Source organism: Astatotilapia calliptera, chromosome 14, assembly GCF_964374335.1.
Source record: "Astatotilapia calliptera chromosome 14, fAstCal68.1, whole genome shotgun sequence".
NCBI lineage: Eukaryota > Metazoa > Chordata > Actinopteri > Cichliformes > Cichlidae > Astatotilapia > Astatotilapia calliptera.
Genome location: NC_137435.1, coordinates 17,542,036 through 17,564,876, shown reverse-complemented (window position 1 = coordinate 17,564,876; position 22,841 = coordinate 17,542,036). Strand labels below are relative to the sequence as shown.

At 41.5% G+C, this 22,841-nt stretch overlaps 2 protein-coding genes across 3 annotated transcripts in view; one reads left to right on the top strand and one right to left on the bottom strand.

Annotated features, from left to right (window-relative positions):
- Positions 1–5,995: 5,995 nt before the first annotated feature.
- tmem160 (transmembrane protein 160) lies at positions 5,996–13,367 on the top strand. The gene is made up of 4 exons (XM_026193474.2): positions 5,996–6,317; positions 6,514–6,538; positions 11,175–11,267; positions 12,046–13,367. Exons 1-4 carry the CDS (start codon positions 6,096–6,098, stop codon positions 12,360–12,362), a joined length of 657 nt encoding a protein of 218 aa, XP_026049259.1. The 5' UTR covers positions 5,996–6,095; the 3' UTR covers positions 12,363–13,367.
- A 2,643-nt stretch (positions 13,368–16,010) lies between these two features.
- Positions 16,011–22,841, bottom strand: part of npas1 (neuronal PAS domain protein 1) — a 41,498-nt gene continuing 34,667 nt past the window's right edge. For both annotated transcript variants that reach the window (XM_026192038.2, XM_026192035.2), the window contains exons 8-12: positions 22,569–22,765; positions 22,280–22,386; positions 21,928–22,075; positions 20,480–20,592; positions 16,011–19,368 (exon numbers count right to left, since the gene is read on the bottom strand). In XM_026192038.2, the coding sequence (XP_026047823.2) occupies positions 18,266–19,368; positions 20,480–20,592; positions 21,928–22,075; positions 22,280–22,386; positions 22,569–22,765 (1,668 nt within the window). In that variant the 3' untranslated portion in view covers positions 16,011–18,265. The remainder of the gene's footprint in view (positions 19,369–20,479; positions 20,593–21,927; positions 22,076–22,279; positions 22,387–22,568; positions 22,766–22,841) is intronic.

Sequence of the window (22,841 nt, the reverse complement as noted above, 5' to 3'; positions counted from 1 at the left end):
AAGCAAGGAAGGAGAGACAGAGTTAATTAAGTATAAATAAGAGTAATGCATTATTCTTAGTTGTCCAAGGATTGTGCAGAGCCCTATAAAAATGTTCTTTTTCACATGCAAAACAGTGTCCATTGTATACGTGTGTGTGTGTGTGCGTGTGTGTGTGTGTGTGTGTGTGTGTGTGTGTGTGTGTGTGTGTGTGTGTGTGTGTTTACTATAAACAAAGTCAATTACTGTGAGTTTTAGCATCTTAGCTTTAAGTTTGTGGGAAATACAACCAGTTCCTTTCTTATCAAAAGCTGTATAAGCTTAGATTAAATTAACTGCTCTCTGTGTTTACTGAAGACTTGGTTTCACTTCTTCTTCTTAGGCAGGCAGCTAAGATTTAAGCAAACCACAAAACCCACCTAAAACCTGTTTCAGTGCTTTGATTGTGTCCACATTAATCACACAAAATTTCTAAAAAAGCAAAAAAACGCTTGATTAGTGGGATCTGAAGATGATGGACGGGTGGATTTTGTTACCAGTCTTGTTGTCGCCTCCTGTGTAAAGTCTTTTAAGATAAAATTCAGACGGAGATAATCTCGTGAGTGTGCAAACATGACATCAATATTGGGCTTCTTGTCTACTTCTTTGAAAGAAAAGCAAAATAAAAAAAAATAGATTTATTTAAGCACTCTTCATGGGGAAGAGCACACACGCTGCGACGAAGCTGAAGGACTGATGAAGTTAAACAGGTTAAGGTTACAACGCGACCCGTGAGGCTTTTGATCGACTGCGTCTGGGCACATATTTACCGAGTCGTTGAACTCGGCTGAGCAAAGAACACTTCGCAGTCAGAGATCAAAACTGAATTCCAGATTTTGTTGTTACTGCATCAGTGTAGGCGAAAAGAGCATCCTTTGTCGAAGACTCAGGTCATAACCAGCTTATATAACAGCAGGGAAATTTGCTCTATTCATAGCTGAAAACATGCAGCACAACACAATACATGTACATCATATGATTATGTAAAATCTAACAGGAAGAATAAATAAAAAACACCTGATGTACGATATTTCGAGTAATGGAATACCTTTAAAGTCTGAAATATTCCATGACATTAATCTAACTGGCTGTTAAAAGCTCACAGGCTAATGTAAAACTATAAAAAAGATGCCTCACTATTTAATAAGAACCAATATTTTTAGGATCAACATGAAAACCATTTAGGAAATGTTCCAGTTGTTGTCTGTCGATCATGTTTTTGTTCACACAGTTGTCACAAAGTAAGTGTGAAAGGTCGTCGTATTGACCAGCCCATCAATATGTTTTGCTGTTGCTCATCACGGAGTTGTGGGACATTTTTATCAGTGTTGGAAAAACAAGATATCATTGGAAGCGTGTGACTTTCCGTGAGGTTAACTCTAATCTTATAGACATGTGCTTAATGGGACTTAACAATTCAGCATTCGTCTTAATTAGGTGATTTTCAAATCTTACAGCCTACATGGTAAGCATAGTTGACACCAAAATAACACGGGCCCTCCAAGATTTGCTGCTGGCAAGCAACCACAGGAGTCAGCTTACAGCTTTAATAGCAGTGATAGATGCAGGATGATTCATTGTCTGGCTTTGACTATAAAGGGTAAGCAAGTTCCTGCTTTGCTCCTAGAGTCTGAACAGTTAGCCCAGACTTTGCAGGACATACAGAGGATGGTGATATAACAAGTGCATAAATGGTTAACCTCGCATGCAGGCTCCACAAATCAGTGCAAGAGTTATTGTCAGCGAAAACAACTCGCCTCAGAAATAAAATCTGGACTCCCAGGAGATCAAAAGCAAAGCAGCTCCAAAATGGAAGGAAAAAACAAGAATGGAAACAAACACATTCACACACCTGCACCGTTAAATAACCCCGACAGCTTCCCATCCTGTATCCTGTAGCAGAGGCACAGAGAATTTTATAACTTGTATTGCAGTGCTTGCATAACGAAGTGAGGTAGAAGTGAATGATCGGGCTGAAAACAGCACATTAGTACATTCAGAAAACACGTTTGATTTATTTTTCTGCACCGGTCACACGTGCACTGACTTGTTAAGCTCCAGTCTGTGTCAGTAAATGTCAGTAAATCATTTGTCTGACCAGCTGACACTTACATCTAACGCTGGTTTGTCCTGCCGATTGAAAAACAGAGCAATAGCTGCCAAGGTCAGTGCTCCCAGTGCAGCTGGCTGGAATCCCCCAGACTATGTAACGCAGACTAGTGCAGCTCCGCACGTATACACATCTCCCCCTTTCCTGTTCCTCCATCCATCTATCTGTCCCTTTATTTCCTTTTTGCTATCATCTTTGCTACAGGGAGAAAGCAAGGAGAAAAGCAAAGAGTTAGCACACAGCTGAGACCTGCACCATCTAAGCTTTTTGTCTTGGTTTTGATGTTCTTTCCATGCTTGAAAAGCAAAAAATCTGATGCAACTTTGCACCAATTCTGCTCTAAATGCAAACTTAAACTACACCAGATTTTTTCGTCTGTAACAATATTATGTTTTTTCTTTACTTTTTTTATGTTTCTATGTGTGTCAAAACTAAACTAGATAAAAATGGAGGTCGCTTATTGCTTTGTGACCTACATTTAAAACCTCGAGTTAGGCATCATGGCTTTTATTTTGGAACAACAACAGACAGTTATTCGATCAATGGGTGAAGTTATTTAGCAAGTTGCATTCATTGATTTGTATATATGCATCACACAAACACAGAAATTTGCTAAAGTTAACATAAGTATAAATTATACTTTTTTTTCTATCATTATAATTTCAGTCACCTGGAAAAACTGAACACAGACTTCTTGGATGTTCTGACAGTAGAAAATATAATAATATGACCAAGGAAGCCACATTATTATGCATTAAAAATGCTCTCAAAGGCACGAACACGACAAACACAATCAGGCCTTGGCAGATAGCCACACAGCTTTGTTTTGGGTTTATTATTTAGTGCAGTAGCTTTGCTGCATGGTCAGTCCTACACACAGTTACTCTTTAAGTGTTTGTTTCACTTTTCCAGACCAGCAAAACTGAGAAAGGAGAGCCAAATGCTGCTGGACGCGTGACAGCGCAAATGATGAAGGTCATGCTAGTCCAGTGAAATGTACACTAACTCTAAAAATAGCGAGCAGGACTTGAGTGTCAGACAATTTCTGTTATATTTGTTTAGAGAGAGTGGGGAATATTCTAGAAGACTACACAAAGGTGGAAATTTAGTAAATGGATGCTAGAAGACAAAGTGATGAGCTGGTCTGAAATGGGAAGCTAATGAAAGACAAATATTTCCAAACACACAAAAAAGAATATGTCATAATAAAACAAACAAACAAAACAATAAACTGAGAACAAAAAGGGTTTTAAGAAAAAAATACGTGATTAAAATATGAATATGGCTTTTAAAATAAAAAATTGTGCACAGTTAAAAAGCCAGAATCTGTGATGATGATGATGGATGATGGTATGGGGATGAACTGGGGCATGTGGCTGCACATCTGTGAAGGCACCACTGGGACTGTATAATATACAATAAGCTGATAGAGATATGCATATATGCAGCCATCTAGATGATGTCAGTTTCAGCAAAACAATTCCAGACTATGATCAACAGCATGGCTCCTTAAGATTAGCAGTCTCTGTGCTAAACTGGCCTGCCTGCAGTCCACAGATGAAAAACATATTGAGATATTGTGATGAAATCATGTATATAGAAAGAATGCATTATTTTCAGTATTATCACAAGAACAGCCAGACCCTCAGCTGTTACACAAAGTAAGGCAACGAATTGGTAAATGCATCTCTATCTTCAGGGTTTTTATCAAAGCATCACAGGCAACAATTCAACTCTTTCATTCATTTTAAATGCTAATCATTAAATTCTGGCACCCCTCAAAAAAAGACAGGAACTGGAGCTGAAGAGGTTTTCACTGGAGTGAAGAAGACAAAGTTAGAGAGGCAATGCTGAGATAGCTGATGGCTGACCTGTGCAGATCAGGGATAGTGGATATATTGGACAAAGGATGCTGAAGATGGAAGAGAAAACAGGGTTGAACAGTGGGAGGAAAAAGTAAAAGAATTTATATACAGACAATCCACTGAGTGACCACTGAGAGAAATTTGTTTCTCAGCAAATATTTTCCATTACATGCCACATTACGGATTACTGCTTAGAAAACAGCATGTACACAACACAGTGATTATTACTTCACCAATTGTTGACAAATTGTCCATACAAATAAGTATGACAATGATCATTCTTTCTAATATACAGCTGCAGCATATAGCAAATTTCACTGTAAGCTGTATGTGTGAGCGCTCTCTGTAAATGTTTACTCAAACATCAGTCTACCATTGTGTTAGAGAAAGTAGCGTGAGAATGACCACAAGGTCAGCTGCAGAATTACATCAAAGATTTGGCTGTCTGTACACACACACAAACACACACACACACACACACACACACACACACACACACACACACACACACACACACACACACACACACACACACACACACAGAGGAATAAAAATACAAACTCCCATCTGCGCAGCTCTTTATGCTCCTCATGCTGAACAATCAGGTACGATAGGTGTGGTCTTTCTGGGTCCCAGCAGGCCGACAAAGACAAAAGGCGTACAGGAAGAAGCTGTCTGCTCATCCTCAATGAGAACACGCGAGAGCACAAACACACACACATCCACACAGGTGTGGGGCATGTAGAGTGATACAGTATTTGGGTATCTGACACTATTTTTAAATTGAGGAGAAGAATTACAAGATTATCTTTTAATTAAGAAACGTCTGGTTGTTGTCTTCAGGGTTTTTTTTAATGATTGACATCATCATGTTATTATCTGCTAGCAACACAAATTATTTTGTTAATATTCATGTAATATTTATTCATGGCCTCTTTTTGGAGTCTATAAAAACTTAACTGACTTTATTACAGACAGAAGCTAAACTACAGGCTTCGGAAAAAAGAAGTTTCCACATGACTCTGGGCAATCCTGAAAAAAAGTTCATAAGAGTTTGATTAGAAAATGATCAAAAAAGTATGGCTGATCATGAACTCCTCTGTATACCAAAGTATTCTAGAGTCAGATGTGAGGCGATCTGTCCAACAGCTAAAGTGTGGCTGGAATCGGATCTTGCAACTGGACAATGATCCCAAACAGCAACAAATCTACAATAGAATCACTGAAAAACAAAAAGAATCAATGCAACGGCCCAGTCAAAGTCCAAACTTCAGTCTAAGTTAAATGCTGTGGTGGGACCTTAAGAGAGCTGTGCATAAACAAATGTCTGCAAATGTCAGTGACTGAAAGAATTTAACAAGAATAGGGTGGACTTAGTTTTTCACAGGACTGCACAGAGTCCTGTGAAATATTTTCCTTTCACATGATTGTATGACAATTTAAAAACATGAACACAAAATTTATTTCAATATGTGACCAAATAAATAAATAAATAAATAAGCTGCCCAATAAGCTGCCATAACCATACATTTGACGTTTTTAGACCTGCTCAGATCTAAGCATGTTTTTCTTCTGCATATTAAAATATTTCATATTTAGATTTCATTTATTAAGATTTCGCGAATCCCTGAATTCAGTGAATGCATTTAGTTTCACATTGCGTTTAAGTTTTTGCAATCAAATAAATAAAGAAGAACGGAAATGGCCTGTGTTCTCGCGCCCCCGTGTGGCGCAAATGTGTAGTTGCAGGGCGTCTTCAATGACGTTGAGGGTAAATGTCAACATAAGCACTTGCGGAAACAGAAAAGTAAAGTAAGGTAAAGAAAAATAAAATATATATATATATATATATATATATATATATATATATATATATATATATATATATATATATATATATATATATATATATATATATATATAAAGATGTAGATATAGATATATTTGTCTTCCGACGGATGGTGGCGCTGTTTCCTTTCTGCCTACCTTTTACTGCGCCTTTACCTGAGACTCTTCCGGGTTGAGGGTTCACAGGGCATGCGGAGGTCGTGTTGTGCTTTTTCTTTCGGCTCATACTTTAGCTAGCAGTGGTTAGTGATGTAATGGCTTTCTTGACTTTGTTCATGAGAAGGCAGCTGCCGCAGGCCGTGTGTCACTACGCCCGGCTGGTGAAGCAGGTCCGGCCGCCGGCCGCCGGTGCCACGCTGCGGAGACTGCACGGCTCAGCCCGGCAGCGGGTCGCGGATAAGGGGCCGTGGGGGAAGAGCCGGGGGCCGGAGCAGCAGCAGTACCAGCTCACAGACCTCGACAAAGCCGACGCTTTGGTGAGTTTAGTCCTAATGATGCAGTAGTTGTGTTACAGCCAGTAGTGAGCTTTGTGTAATTTTAATGGCAGAGCCGCTTTTTCTTTCCTTTTCCCCTTATCTGAAGGAAGTAAGATGGAATTGTTTTGAACGTCGTGAAACTGTAAACAAATGAGGGAGTAAGTTTTGCTAATAGATTTTCTTCTTTTATTTTCAGATGCTGAGAAAGTCCCATGAAACAGGTAACGTTGCTGCTCCACAATACAGGCTGTAGTCCCAGTTTTCATCCTAACCCTTGTAGGATTTCTGCAGCATGGAGCAAAATGAACTTTTGTATGTTTCTTCTCTGGTCAGTCAGTGTCGGACTCAAAGTGTAATAAGTTATACTTTTATCACGGGTGTGAATGTCATGGTTGTGTTTGCGTGTGTGTGTGTGTGTGTGTGTGTGTGGGTGGTTGGGGGGGCTTTTAATGATTTCTTTGAACTTTTTTTCGAGGGTGGAATGATTGTACAGCACACATCTTTAATTGCTTTGAAAAACAGGTTTGAATTTATTTAGGATTTTCTTTAGAGTCAGAAGCATATGTACAGCCTCAAATAGAGACAGCCAGTGTCTTTTAGTTTGAAAAGACTAAGAACATTTTACTTCTCATTAGTGATCGTGATTTACTGTAACTGGTAGTTTCTTTTTGACAGCACTCATTGGACAGACCAGTATTTAGAACAATGGAAAAGTCCAAGGAAGGCAGTGAAAATCTAAGAAGAAGAATTGTAGATGTGCACAAGTCAGGAAAGTCTCTTGAAGTCATTTCTAAAGAACTGCAGATTCCAGGATCGAACAATTGTCCGTAGGCACAGGTTATTCAGATCTGTCACCACTTTGTCAAACTTTGGATGAAGACCTAAAGAAGACCCTCATCCTCACATGAGAGGCAACTGGTTAAGATGTTTAGGAACAACCCAGGAACCAAAGAGGTTCAGGTCTGCATGAACTAGAAACTGCCAGAAGATACAGAAATAACCACCTTCAAGCTTGACTGAAATTTGGAGCTGCCCACATGGACAAACCAAATGCCTTTTGGGGAAAAGTTTTATAGCCAGGGGCTTCTGGAATGGCCTTCCAGAAGCCCCGACCTCAACTCTACTGAAAATTTGTGGACTACGCTTAAAAGCCAGGTCTGTGCCAGGGCACATACCAATCCTATCAAGAAAAGTGGTAAAATATCCATGAAGAATTATGCAAGAAACCTGCTGGTGGCAAGCAAATGCATCTACTAAGAGACATTTAACCAAATATTTGTGAGTATACATGTATCTACTTGAGTCTATTGGTATAGTTTTGACTCTGTGTGGATATAAAAAAATCCTAAATACATGCAATTTGTGCACCCAGTTTTTTTTTTTTTTTTTTAACGTTATTAAAAATGTGTGCGGTAAAATCATTCCACCGCAGAAAAAGAACAGTTCAGAGAAATAAGTAAAAGCCCCAACATTGCAGTGACATTCATGCATATGATGAGTGTATGTACTGCAATGCTTTAAGGTTCATTTGTAGTCATGTTCAGAGATTGAGCATAGCAAAGCAGTTCAGCTGCTGCAGGACGGGGCTCAAACAACACAAAACATCTTCCCGAAATCCAACCTGCATCTACAGTGGCACCTGAAAAATGTCTTGCACGAATAATCTTTAGAAGAGAGTTAAAATATAGGCTGGTAGGTCAGTATATTCTCCAGTATATGGTTAGTATTTAACAGAGATTACATTTAAGTTGAAACAATTAACTGGCAAATCAAAAATGCATGTAATAATTAAAGTGGACATTTCTAATGCTTGCATCTGACTAATGACAAAAAAAGAAGAACATCTTTAATTTCCTTTTTGTCCCTTTAAGCCAGCTTTTTTTCGTACTTTCGTGCTCTGTGCAGACAGAAAGTTTGGAGGCTGCAGGTGGGTCGAGCTGCTGTGCTCTTCATGCAGAGGTCAGACTAGAAAACTGACTGAGACCAAGCCTTTAGAGCAGTATACACAGGCACAATACAGTGACCTTAATACTTGAAATTTTGGCCGTGTTAAACATGAACCTCCACTGTCACAAGAGACAGTGCACATGGAGCGCAGGTATTTTCAGCTGCTCCCTTATTTCCCAAGAGGTCGCCACAGAGGATGGATCTGCATATTTGATTTGGCACAGATTTTACACCAAATGTTCTTCTTCCTGCAACTTGATCCAGACTAGGAGTACACTAGCTTGTGAATTCCATTGGGGCTTCGTTTGTGTTTGCTCCAAGTTCAAACCCTTCACGTCTTAGGCAAACATGTTTATAACCTTGAAGCCACAACAGCTTACAGGTCTGTGAAAAACTATGTACACTCTCTGATTCAGGAGCTTATAGGAAAACTTGAAGGAATCACCATCTGTGTGACTTTATCAGTCTCTCACATCACTGGAGGAATTTTGGTTTACTCGTCTTTACAGTGTTACTTTACTTGAGTAAATTCAAGTTTACAGGCATTCGTTTATGTACAGCTCTCTTTTTCCCAGCACAGGTCCAATCAGGTTGAGGTCTGGCTTTCTTTTTCTGACATTATAGATTTAAAGTTGTATATTTTCTGCTGTGCCTGGGATAATTGTCCTCTCCTTCAGATGTTAGGCGGGTGGGAACATTTAACACGCTAACCGAGGCCTGTAGAGTCTGGCATATGTAGCACTTGGGTTTTTGCATTTGCTCAGAATAAATCTGTTCACTGCTGTAAAGATTATGGCATCGTGTTTACACACGCCTGAACGCTCCACACCAGCAAACTGCCTAAACCTCTGCTTTTAAAGGTGTGCACATATTTGCTGGTGATCAGTTAAGTGCATTTGATTAGCAACACCTGGCTGCTGCTTGCGCTCTTAATTCTCGTGGCGGTAATAAGGATGTGCTCATTTTTTTCTGAGGCCCTGGAAATGCTCTTTTCCACATGAATGTATACAGAGCATGTGACACAGTAAAAGGAAAATGCATAACCGGTCCACTTCTAAGCCTGGTGACATTATGCAGTATGTCAGTTAGGGCTGCCACGATTAGTCGACTAGTCACGATTACGTCGACTATCAAAATCGTCGACGACTGATTTAATAGTCGACGCGTCGTTTGAAGCTTTGTAAGATCACAAAAGATGCAGGAATAAGTAGCAGGATTTAAGAGTGTAATAACGGACTGAAACAGAAGATGGCAGCACTGCATGTACAAGGATGCCAGCTGCCGTTAAACCCCAAAGAAGAAGAAGAAGAAGCTGTGTCCCAGAATTCATAGCGCGGCCCAGCTCAGTTTCCAACAATGGCGGCAGCTAGTTAGTTTTAATGTTACTCTTATTCTTCTTTCTGGGTCACAAAATAAACGTTTAACATATTTTCAGGTGAGAATGTAGCTGTGTAAACCTCAAATATCTGCTCAGTTTATAAAGACACCACATATTTTCAAAAGCGCTCCGACGTTTTCGGAGAAGTCTGTTACCCACTAGCTCGATAGCTAGGCGGGGGCGAGGCTAACTAGAGCCGGTGAGAACACCGGACTCCTGGCAAATCGTTTTCAAACCCACCGCTGTCTTTCGCTACTCAGGTTAAACATGATATATAAGTCACTTAGATCACTTAAAAATGTTATTGTTTGGCTTTCTTTAGTATTTTATTTGTTCCTGAGTAAATCGGTTTGTCTGAGATTAAAGTTATAGTTTTTACACAGCTGAATAAACGTCAAGCAGACAGCTGATTATCAGAAGTGTGAGATGCTCGAGAATATACTCCGGTGTCCCGTTATATTATAGGTAGCAAGGAGTTTATTAAACTTCACTGAAACAATCTGACAATCATCTTGTCTTTATTTTTAGTTAGCACATATCTTAAACACTTAAAGCTTTAAGCTAATGATAGTTATATAAGAGCAGATGCATTATTATTATGCATCTGCTCTTATATACGTAAAACGTATGCTTTAAGCTGTACGTTTTACCTCCAATGGATGCATGATCTGATTAGTTGACTAATCGCAAAAATAATCGGTGACTAGTCGACTATCAAAATAATCGTTTGCCCTAATGTCAGTGCAGTCATGTCCTTGCTTATGAGAATCCACTAAGTTAAAATAATTGTCACTATACCGAGTCTAAATACAACAGTCCTGTAATACACCCGGGCTTCATTAAGTGCTGATTCAGCTTCAGTTTGTGTTCCTTTTAAACTGCATGGCTCTATACTTTATTACGTTTCTGTTATTTTGATTATATCTGCACACAGCAGCTCATTAGCACCCCAAACTACACCCTACAAAATTATCATATAGTTGAATCAGCACCTCTCTGAACAGTTAGAGCATCGTATCCTTCATGGGGTTTGGGTTTACTGCATGTCTGGTGTATGAGACCTCATTAGTTGTCACACTTCCGTTAAGAATTTGGTGTCCTTATTAAATTAGTCTTTGTTTATGCCCCCTGCTCACACACACAGTTTGTTTGCTTTGTCCAGTTTCACCTCATGTCAGGACTCGGTGTGTTTTTTGCAAACTGTGTTTGGTTCCTGCTGTAAGGAAGAGCTGCGAGGACGTCCATCTCTTCTGTCTCCACTGTGGGACAGAACTCAAGTTTAAACCAAGAGTTAAAAGCATTTGTTTCTGAATATTAAGTTATTATAATCTGAGCAAGCCACCATTTTTATCACAAATATGTTGTTTAAACATCATCTTCTTTTTTTAAACATCAGGATCTGGTGTCGTTAAACTGATGCAGATTAAAAGGCAGTAATTAGGCTGTGGTATGCAGCTACAGTAAACAGCATGATTGATTTTGGTTATCTGTAACGTGTCAGTTGTTTATTTCTGCCTTTGATCATTCTGCAGGCTTCCTCTCGTGGTTCAGGAACGGTCTGCTGGCGACCGGGATCGGAGTCATCGCATTCGTCCAAAGCGATGTGGGACGAGAAGCAGGATATGGTACGGGAAAGTTATATGTGCAGAAGAGCTGAAAACCAGACAATTTAAGCCTAAGCCTGTTTGTAAAATACACTTAAAATTTAAATAAAGTAACAAATGTTCCCACGTGTGGGACTAATAAAGCTTATCTTATCTTATCTTATCAAACGGTCGATGCAGCTCTAAATTTAAGATCAAGAGGATTTTTAAACTCTGTTTCTCTCTAGAAGATATTTTTTATCTAAAAATGTAAACATACGTCTGCTGTTTTTGTGAAGTAGAAAACTTTGTAATGGGCACTTGCTGCACTTTTAATATGAATAATTTCACAAGGATTCCTGCAATTGACTTGAAACAGAGTCAAAATCCTTGATATCTAGTTGTAACCAACATCATCATTACCTGACACGTGAGATGAGGCCCTTAACATTTTATTAAAGAAGACCTTCATGGAATCAATATTAATTGACAGCTGATGGGCATGAATATTTGAAAACTGTCTGAAAACAAAACTTTCGAGCCACAGCAGTAAATCGAAGGAACGCGGTATTATTTATGTCAAAATAAAAGCTGCTGACCTACTTGATGTATTCTCAATGCTAAATCACGGGAACGGTTTGTATAACTTCTGAAATAAGTTTGATGCCAGAAAATCTTCCACTTAATCTTTTATTTTAATCTAAATAATTAAAAGGAAAAGTCGATTCAACCTGCCTCCATGCCAGCTTTAATTACAGTGACTTATGAGGAAATTAATTGGGTTTCTACAATAATACCATGTCAATCTGTTTTTCCTCAGCCTTCTTTATCCTGGGAGGTGCGTGCGTGTCGTTTGGCGGTGCCTCGTATATTGGCAGCCTCTTTGCCTTGCGGAGGATGATGCTGCTGTCTGTGCCAGCACTGCTGTTCCAAGGAGCCGTGGTGGGCAGCGTCGCCCTCTTCTGGCTCTGCGCTGTATCGCTCTACATCGGACGATTAGAGGTGGAGATCATCCACGAGGGAGAGGAGGGAGAGGATGAAGAGGAGTGCCGAGAGTGCCGGGAGAGGCGCGAACACCGGGGTTACCGTGGCCCCCACGACAGTGAGGACAGTGACGGCAAGGGGCAAAACAAGTAGAGGTCTTCCAGGAATGCAGAGTGGAAAGCTGTGCATGTGTGCTGCTCCAATTCAGGGTTTCCCTTATTTGTATGTGTGTGGATTTTGTGTACATGTGCGTGTATAAGCAACCTACATATGCAGGCCGTGTGTGAGTCTGTAGATACGATCTTATTATCTGTTGTTATCAAGATGAATATTAATGTGGGGAAAGACTTTTAAGACCTTTTTGAAAACTGGTCGAAGAAATTTGTGAAACATGCTGGTAATTGGGTAGTTTAACTACCTTCGAAAATAAATCAACATTTTGTTATAACTACATGTAGCCAGAGCTGAGTCTCTTACTTCATCAGTCTGAATTGTTTTCTTTTTCTTTTTACATTCTGCAAAGACTCGCCGAGAACGCCACGTTATTTCTTCAAGTTTACTTTTTGCTGCCCTATATCATTTTAATCCTCATTCACAGCCAACTGTTGTTGGGTGCTGTTTGTCTTATTCAGTATAATTAACTGTGAATGACTACTTGAAGTTTTCTTGAAAGCGTGGAACTAAAACAAGCTGGATGTGATAAACTGCGAGACCTACGAGGAGGACTGCGGAGTGTGTGTTTCAGGTCTGTAATTTTGTTTTGATCAAAAATCTCTGAGGGTTTTTAATTTGTTTTTTTCCAGCTTTTTTTTTTTCCATTATTATTTTGTTTTCGAAGGGCAATAGCACTTCTGTCGCTTTAGTTTGAAACTTTAGTAACTACAGTTTTAGAAGCAAAGCCTATTTTTCACAGGCTTTCCTGTGATTATTTACACACACTCTGTATTGCTGTAGCCATGTTTCTGAGTGAATTCCACACTATAATCACTATGATTGCTTATTTAATGGATGTGAAGGGTTGTTGATCATTAAAGAGTTTGAATGCAGATGTGGAGATGGGGTTCAACATTGTTTACTTTTTTTTTTTTTTTAATGCACGACTTCCTGTGCACTCTACTGTATATACAGTAATAAAACAAGAAGAAATCTGTCGAGTTACATCAGTGCGTATCCTTTAATGACCCATCGAATGAGACCTCAGATATGTTTGTTGTTGGTGTTTTTGACCAAACTCTACGGAGAGTTTCATAATAGACGAATTATCTCATAAAATGTGATGAAACTGATCAATTATAAATCCCCCGAAGGGCATGTTCTCAGTGACTTCAGGATTAACAGCTGGGGCCATTTAAAAAAATCACTAATATGGAGAGCACACACATACTGTGAATAAATACTTGCGGACATACATGAGAAGGGGAGATGTGTAAACATCTCTCTCCTGCACCTTAAGAAATCAAAAACCTTCAGCTGAAGCAAATTATCAAACCACATAAATCTCAACGTGTATATTGCTTTTTAATTTTTTTTTTTTGGTTCATGCAGACAGCGCCCAGTATAATGTATACGTGCTGTCAGAGTTTGTAGTTAAGGCTCCCTGCAGCAGGAGTCAAAAGATGTAAAAACTGTCCGTGCACACATAGACGTCTATTCATGCTGTACATGAATAATTTTTATAACGAGCTGCTCATCGGCGAGCATGTGTGAATATCTGAACTCAAACGGGCAGCATGTGGTTGTGTGTGTGTGTGGGGGGAGTGTTAGTCATGGGGGGGCTTTGTCTGTGATTACTATCTCTGACTGGGTTAGGGCGAAGGTCTGTGATATCTCCCAGCTATCGACACACAGTGTTGCTGTTGAGACTCACCTCGGAGTCACCCTCTCCTCCTCTCCTCTCCTTCTTCACTCCGGCTGTCCTCTCCTTCCCTCCCACCTCTCCTTTGCAGATTCCCATGGCGTTTTGGAGCAGTTGTGTTTCACATGCAGGGTGCGAATAGGCTAGATGGCTACTGCAGCAGTGTGACGAGCACCCCCCCCCCCCCCCCCCACCACCACACACACACACACACACACACACACACACACACACACACACACACACACACACACACACACAACCACCTCCTCCTCCCTGAGCCCCTTTCAGCTCTCTTCCTCAGATCCTCTTCTACCCTTTCACCCTCAAGTCCTTTCTTTCTGGTCTCCTCCTCACGTTCCCTACTCCTCCCCTCCCACCTCTTCTCCGTTTTGCTCCTCCGTGGCTGCATCTGACTGCACAGGTCTGTTTGGCATGCAGGAGGCTCCTGAGGCCTGGCGCGTCTAAAGGGCAGTGCGCCCAGAGGCAGGAGACGCGCCCTCACTGATAAACACCATCTACGCCAGACCCAGAGCAGCTATAGGAACCATAACGCCAGCACAACATACCCCAAAGTCCAGGCCTGGCCCCATACATCTCCAAACCTCAGCTTCACATCTACGCTCTCAGCATCGAAAGTTGGAGTCTTAACCTCTGCTTATTTTGAGCGCCGAGTGCTCATCTGCTTTCAGGTGTTAAATGCCATACGTACGGATCAAAGGATCTGCCTTAAGAACTACATTAAGTATGGATTGGCCTTCTCCTGGCTGAGAGGAGAAAGGGGTGATTGTTGGGAAACAATGACAAAGATGAAAATCATAGAGGTAGAAAAGAATCAGGGAAAAAGAGCCTGAGAAATGTAGTGAGCCCATGTCAGATGGAAACTGTCTGGCTGTCTCCCTCCGTCCTTCACGCTATTATTCCTTTCCATATTTGTACTTTTTTTTTCAAATCCATTTACATGTGGTAAGGTATTTCCCCAAGGAGCACGACTCTAATTCAAGGGGTAAGATAAGCCATCAAAGTTAGTGACAGAGAGGGCGTACGGGTGGCTCAGTGACAGGCTGAGAAGAAGACAGTCAGGAGAAATGCCACCGCCACACACACACACACACACACACACACACACACACACAAATAACCCACGGTGATTTAATCTGCAGAAGCCGCACCTTTACTTCCCTCTATAAAGATGTTACTCCATAGAAAAGAAGAGATAAAGAAGAGAGGTTATTTTGTAACTCAATTCACGGCACATCAGCACACACGCACACACACCCACTTATACAGTACATACGGTTTTGCACGTACAATGGCATTTTCTCCCCAACAACTGCTCTTGTTTAGTATGCGCTTCCTTTGGTCTTGAGGAGGAATGATCCTCACTCTAATGAACTACGGCCTGCCACTTGAATGTAAAACAGGATTTAACCCGTCTTCAATGTCAGAGCCCCTCCCTGGGGCTGCTTCAGACAACACACACAAATTCACGGAAATGCACGCACACACACACAGACAGACATGCAAGCAAACGGCCAATGTACACACACACGTGGTAATGCATGAACACCTATAAGTGAGAGACTCTCTGCGCTTCTGGGTTTATTTCAAAGCAACTAACACTCAAGTGATGTCTAGTCTGACCTGCACTAACTAACTAACTAACTAACTAACTATCTATCTATCTATCTATCTATTTTAATAAAGAACTGTGCAAGAATCAACACATCCTCTCTGCATTTGTCTTCTAAGTACTCAGAATATGCAAGTTAAATGAAAAGAATTAACAAATGTGAGTGCAGAAAAAATTGTATCTATTTAAATCACATGAAATCTCAAGGAGCTATATGTAGAAATCGAAAGCATCAACACATTTAAAACTTCAGATATCACAACTGCTTACTCTCCACGCCTGCAAAAGCAAGAAAGAAACAACCGACATTGAGTTGTGCTCCTCTACTGGAATATTTTATTGTTATCATCATCATCATCTGTATCACTGTTATTATTTTTACATTTGTTCATTTTATTTGACGAGTGGGTGGAGTATTCACAAAGATGGGAGAATAATGTTAGATTCACAGTGATGGGCGAGGGGTTAGCCGTTTAATTCAACAACAACAGAAAAACCCAAAAACAAAACAAAATCCAAACTCACTCACACACTTTTAACAGGCGAACACGCCCGCATTCAAACACACACACACACACACTTATTATACCAGTAAACACCCGAGAATATGTGCGCTGACACATATTTGTAGTATGGGTGTGTAGTGCACCCTTTCCCCCGCCCCGTCTTTTTTTTAAAACCCCCACCCAGCCCCACCCCGCCTCTGTCAGACGTGACGATATGAGCGGTTCCATGAAGCGAACCCTCAGATCAGGCTGTCGATCATAATCTCAATTTAGAAGAAGGACAAAGAAAATAGTGCCAGAAGGCCTGGCTTTCAACAAATTGCTGTATATATAAATTTACATGTATTTGGCTAACATGGCAGATCAGACGACCTTATTACAAAGTGCTAGACTGTTTTTAACGTATCTCTCTCACAGCTTATATCACTGCATATCGTGGTTAAATTTTATTCTTCTCACTTCTTTTTCCTGATGAGTTTGGCCGGGTGAAATTTCCAAATGTTATTATTTATGAATTCTCCTTCTTCTTTATTATTTTAGTTGTGATTTTCTTACACATATATGTATAATTTTGTTTTAGTTGTTTCATTTTTTCCAAGTCAAAAGTGTTTTGTTTTTCCTGAGAGGAGCTCCAATCAATTGCTATGAAACTGAAATTTAAAGTGTTTCATATCGCCACTTTTTAATTTAAAACTTTATCTCCAGTTGACTCGCTTGAACTGAAACCAATATCAGAACAATTCTGTTTTGTTTTATCGACCTCCGACGGTCACATTTTAATGACCACATGTGGTCTTGTTTATTTACCTGCCTTTCTAAATGAGCATTTATATCCCCCACCCCCCCCACTCCACATACCGTGCTCAGGCTATGATATTAGCGGCCGCTCTTGCATTGTTTTCTGTTTTAACAGGATCACACGCCGAACCGTGAAGTGCTTTAGAGTTCACACCAGAACAAATTTCGGTAAGTGCTCAAAAAAAACAAAAAAAACAAAACATGTTTAAATGATAAAAACACTTCTGTCCAGCACATTTCCCCTCCTAAAGCATTTTCACATTTTTTTTCATCCACTAAAACAGTCGTATTTTAAACAATTTCCCAATCGGTTTCACCTGGTGAAGAAAAACAATATAAACCTAAAAACAAACAAGAATATGGCTTTCATACACAAACACAACTGCAGCATTGTACATTGTCATGATACACTAGAAGTCATAATCAGTTAAACAAATCGCCTTCCTATAATCAAACAATACAAATAGCGTCCTGTCTGCATTGCATTTCCTTCCCTTATATATAATGGAATGTCTGGGACTACTTTAATCATACTTTTGTCCCAAAAGTGTGCTTTTAGTATGGCTGAATCGATGAATACTTGGATCTTTTTTTCAATATTATTGTTTTATATTATTATTTTAAGTATCGATACAAAACACCAAAAAGCTGTCTCCACCTATTTTAAGTTGAAACCCTATAATCAAACTGTCACCCGGAGCCCACTGAAAGAGATGATTTGTATAATACTGCAATAATAAAAATTTATATTCCAAAGTCATTTTTATTCCTACAGACGAGTGCCCATCTCTTCCTACTGGTTTTAGGGTTAATTGGGTTAATGTGCGGTGACGGACATTGATGGTGAGGATGTGAGCTGAGGGTCGTCATGGTTTTCTCTCTATGTACAATATGGCTTCTCTGAGTGGAAGAGACACATAAATCAACACAGTCATCTAGAGAAAGTCACAGAGCAGAGTTCGTTGTTGTCGCGAAGATGAAAAGTCTTGAGGGACAACCAGTCAAAAGTTTCCATGTCCCCGTTTCTCTGAGAGTCACTGTCACTCGTACACAACAGGCTGACATGATAAAATCCTATGGCAGCGGCTTGTCACACACTTTAGATTGCAGTTATTCAACTCATTGTCCAATTAGTAACGTCCTCAGAGGTTTAATCTACTGCCACTTCTGTCTCTCCTGCCCTTTTCAATGTCTCTCTTTCCATCCTGTCACTCCGCTCTCTCCTTCAGTTTATTTTCTCCTCTCACATCCTCCCCTCTGAGACTCAGTCCTCCTCTGTGCCCGCAGCCCCCCTCAGTCCATTCATACAGAAGGGCAGGCTAGAGGAGAAGGGGCTGTCAGATGGGGAGAAACCACTGAAGGGTGGAAGGCCGGCCAGCCGCTGTAGGTGGGGGAAGAAGGCCGGTGGGGGTCCCTTGTGGTGGTCCGAGCGTAGCTGCAGGCCATCACTGTGTCCTGTGCTGTGGTGGTGGGAAGGGGGGAGCTCAGGTGGAGCGTAGCGGATAGTGCTTGGGGCATAGAGGCTCTGAGGGCCCTGCGGGCCGAGGGCAAGGGGGTGGAAGAGGACCCGGCCCGCTGCACTTCCAGCAGCCAGTCTCTGAAGCAGCTCAAAGTCAGGACCGTTACCTAAACCACCACTACCGCCACTGCTCCGGCTGACCACCCCCGCCGACACAGCCCTGTCCTCGCGGGGCAACGGGGAGGACACGGGCATGGCGGGGGACAAAGCTGGGGACGGGGGAGTGAACAAACCCTTCGGTGGGGCTTCGCTGCTGGAAGAGGAGTCCGGGATCGGGGTGGTGGGGCTGTCACCATTGAGGCTGCTGGACGGCGTGTGTGCATGCGAGGGCTGGGGCTGAGTGGTGTGTGTGTGTGAGGTGGAAGTTTGAGTGTGTGATCCCCAGCGCCCCCCGGTGGTCAGGGCTTCATGCTCAGTCTTGATGCCTGGGCTGCCGGGCAGGGGAGATGGAGTCACTACACTTTTCAGCTGCTGGATCACAGCCCGGCCATTGTGCACCCTCCCTGCCCTCTCCCCTCTCGTCGGGGTGTCTCCTCCTCTGCTCTGTTTACCTCCTCCTCCGCTGTCTTCCCGTTTCAATCTGTCGCTGTCGCCTCCCTGGTCCCACTCGGTTTCATCTTCCTCTTCCCCCTCGCTTTCGCTCGCCAGGTCTGAGGAGGCAGAGACACTCTCCTCCGTGTGACGGAGCTCCTCCAGTCTGCGACGGGTTTCGGGAGGTGCGCCCTCCGGGTCAGACCTCAGCAGGCGCTTCCTCCTGTCCTCTGATTGAATGGCCGTGGTGGTGAATTTGTCTCTGCCTTTAGTGTCAGGGTCGCTTTTCCCCACTGAGCTCTTCACAGGTTGCGAGCCTGAGGAGGAAGGAGATTTTTATGACACGATGAGGCACGGGCGAGTGCATCAATGGGACGTCACAGTAAGGTAGCAATGTACGTAGTAGGGCTGCCACAAACGATTATTTTGATAGTCGACTAGTCACCGATTATTTTTGCAATTAGTCGACTAATCAGATCATCATCCATTAGACGTAAAACTACAGCTTATTGCACCAGCAGCATCTGCTCTTATATAACTATCATTAGCTTACAGCTTTAAGTGTTTAAGGTCTGTGCTAACTAAAAATAAAGACAAGATGATAGTTTATTGAATTTTAATGAAATTTGCAGATTGTTTCGGTGAAGATTAATAAACTCCTTGCTATCTAAAATATAACAGGACACTGGAGTATATTCTCGAGCATCTCACACTTCTGATAATCAGCTGTCTGCTTGATGTTTATTTAGCTGTGTAAAAACTATAACTTTAATCTCAGACAAACTGATTTACTCAGGAACAAATAAAATACTAAAAAAAAAAAGCCAAACAATAACATTTTAAGTTATCTAAGTGACTCATATATATTTAACCTGAGTAGCGAAAGACGGCGGTGGGTTTGAAAACGATTTGCGGGGAGTCCGTGTTCTCACGGCGCTAGTGAGCCTAGCCCCCGGCTCGCTAACGAGCTAGTGGGTAACAGATGTCTCCGAAAACGTCGGAGCGCTTTTGAAAATATGTGGTGTCCTGATAAACTGAGCAGATATTTGAGGTTTACACAGCTACATTCTCGCCTGAAAATATGTTAAACGTTTATTTTGTGACCCAGAAAGAATAATAAGAGTAACATTAAAACTAACTAGCTGCCGCCATTGTTGGAAACTGAGCTGGGCCGCGCTATGAATTCTGGGACACAGTTGCTTCTTCTTCTTCTTCTTCTTCGGGGTTTAACGGTAGCTGACATCCTTGTACATGCAATGCTGCCATCTTCTGTTTCAGTCCGTTATTACACTCTTAAATCCTGCCACTTATTCCTGCGTCTTTTGTGATCGTACAAAGTTTCAAACGACGCGTCGACTATTAAATCAGTCGTCGACGTAATCGTGACTAGTCGACAAATCGTGGCAGCCCTAGTACGTAGTGTGGTACCTCGGGCCTGTGTGGAGCCATCGGTCGGGGACGAGCTGATTCGAAGTCGCTCTGCTCTTATGCTCTCTGGTAGCTGCAGCAGATCCAGGGGAGTGTCGGGCAGCTCTGTTCGACTGGATGGATAGATGTAAAAAAAATGGGAAAAAAGAGAAAGGGAGAGAGTGAAAAGCTGGATGTATACACAAATCATCTACCACTTAAAGCCACTTACACTTAAAAAAAAACAGGAATGCCATGCTGATTTAAGTGAATACTTAGAGATGGAAACAACATATAATCAGCCTAATAACTACCTCCAATAGCCAAACTGCCTCACACCCTTCTAACCTCCATCTAACACACACTCACTCCTTCCAACAGCCCTTATCACACATGCACAAACACTGACACATGCAAACAGACACACAGGCAGACCGCACCCCCCGAAACACACGCAGATGCACACACACACACACACACACACACACACACAAATGCTCCACTCAGCAGCCCACCTATACACAGTTAAGCTCAGACAAGGAGGAGGCTGTTGGAGAAGTTAATGAGCTCTTGTAATTACAGCACTAATTAACTAAAACACCATTCAGCCCCAAAATTCTGACATCCATTTGTTGTAATTATATAGCTTCAGTCCAATTAGCATTGAAATTCAGCCTACTCCTCTTGTTTTTGTCTGACTGCTCTGCTGCTATGCGCGCGTTCTGTTGTGTTCTCTCGCGCTCGCTCCGTGGTAAACACACCAAAGCCTTAAACAAAGGTAATATGACACTTAAAAGGTAATTTATATTTAAAAAGAAATCAAGGTGCAAGGTTTTTCAAAATTTTCTTAATCTGATTTGGAGCTTTCTGTAACAGGGTGTCTGCTTATTCAGAATAATAGCGTTAAATAACAATAGAATAATGCATAAAGGAACATTATGCAGGATGAAAAAACCCGAACTGCAAAAGGTATGAAAAAGTGATAACTTTTACTAATTACTATTTAAAATACAAGATAAAATAAACATTTGACTGTCGAATGAGGAACATTTTGAAAGAAAAAGTACGGCTTTTTGAAGCCGCAAATTTTACTGTATGTTGGTCGTGACGCATAGAAACTGTCAGAAACATTAGCAAATTCAAACTAATCTAAAAATCTATTAAAAGAATAAGAAGAATTTAATGATATTTTAGCCAATCTTTCAAGATTTATAATAAAATCAAAAATAACCATTACATTAATTAGGCAGTGGTTTGCTGCTTTGATCTCCTCGTTTCGTGTGTATCCTTACCAGTTTTCTCACATGCTGGAATAAATGAACCTCCCTATCCCAATAATCCCTCTACATTTCATCAGCTATCCCTTCAAAGGGTCTCTGTACACAGTGTGATGCCTGCATACATAAAATGACTTCCTAACAGCACTCGTGGAGAAACGGCGGTTTCAGCTTTGCTCCGGTTCTACTGACCTCAGGACGTAGTTAACCCAGATAACGTTGCGTTCGTGGGGGGCTTTGTGGTTGATGGACACAGTGGCAGTGGACTGGATCCACAGGTACCCTCCTCTCCTCTGGAGCCAGCGATAATAACCAGTCACTACCTGGCCTTTTCTTAGCACTGAGGAGCAAAGATGGGAAGAAAAGAAACCTGTTAATGGTTTGACAGTTCATGAAGGTGGCAGCAGAGGGCGCCTCTAACAACAGTACAGGAGGAGATTTCAACAGGCTCTTGTAGCAGCTCTGCCAAGTTCAGATACTTGAAGAAAGAGAGGGATGGGGATGAACATCATATATTATACGTATCCATATGTATGTGACTCACAGTCCTCGTGGCTCTGCCGGAGGTTCTCCAGGTCTTCTACATGGATGAAATGGTAACAGGTATGTCCCACTACCTCTGCTGGAGTCAGATCCATATACTCAGAGATCCTGTAGAGCATTGGAGGAAGAAAACAAACAAACAAACAAAAAACACACACACACATTTGTCAGCCAAACAGAAGCAGATGTGTGTGCTAACACCACCAACTGGCTGGGTGCTCTGCCAGCTCCTCATGAAAAAACATGAAAGATAGAGCGACTCCCAAAAGGCAAAACAATAGATGGATTACCTGTTCTCACAGTATGTAACCTGTAGGTCCATGTTCACTCGGAACACAAACATGTGGCTCTCCATGCGGACTTCATTAAGCGTGGAGGGCGGGAGAGTGTGCGCCAGCGCAACCAAACCCATCGGTCGACGCACTGATCGGGTGGAGCCCGGGACGAGAGCGGGGCGGCAGCGGATTCGTCCCGTCACGTGGATTACCTGACAAGCACAAAGTCTTTCTTACGCACTCATACGCACAAGCCAGTCTATAAGAGGATTACTAAATAAAGATCAG

What these genes read in the sequence shown, in the direction of transcription:
- tmem160 (XM_026193474.2), top strand. Translation starts at nt 6,096, where the DNA reads ATGGCTTTCTTGACTTTGTTCATGAGAAGGCAGCTGCCGCAGGCCGTG. An exon ending in TCGACAAAGCCGACGCTTTG is followed by an intron (nt 6,318 to 6,513) that starts GTGAGTTTAGTC and finishes TTTTATTTTCAG; the next exon opens with ATGCTGAGAAAGTCCCATGA. An exon ending in GGGACGAGAAGCAGGATATG is followed by an intron (nt 11,268 to 12,045) that starts GTACGGGAAAGT and finishes GTTTTTCCTCAG; the next exon opens with CCTTCTTTATCCTGGGAGGT.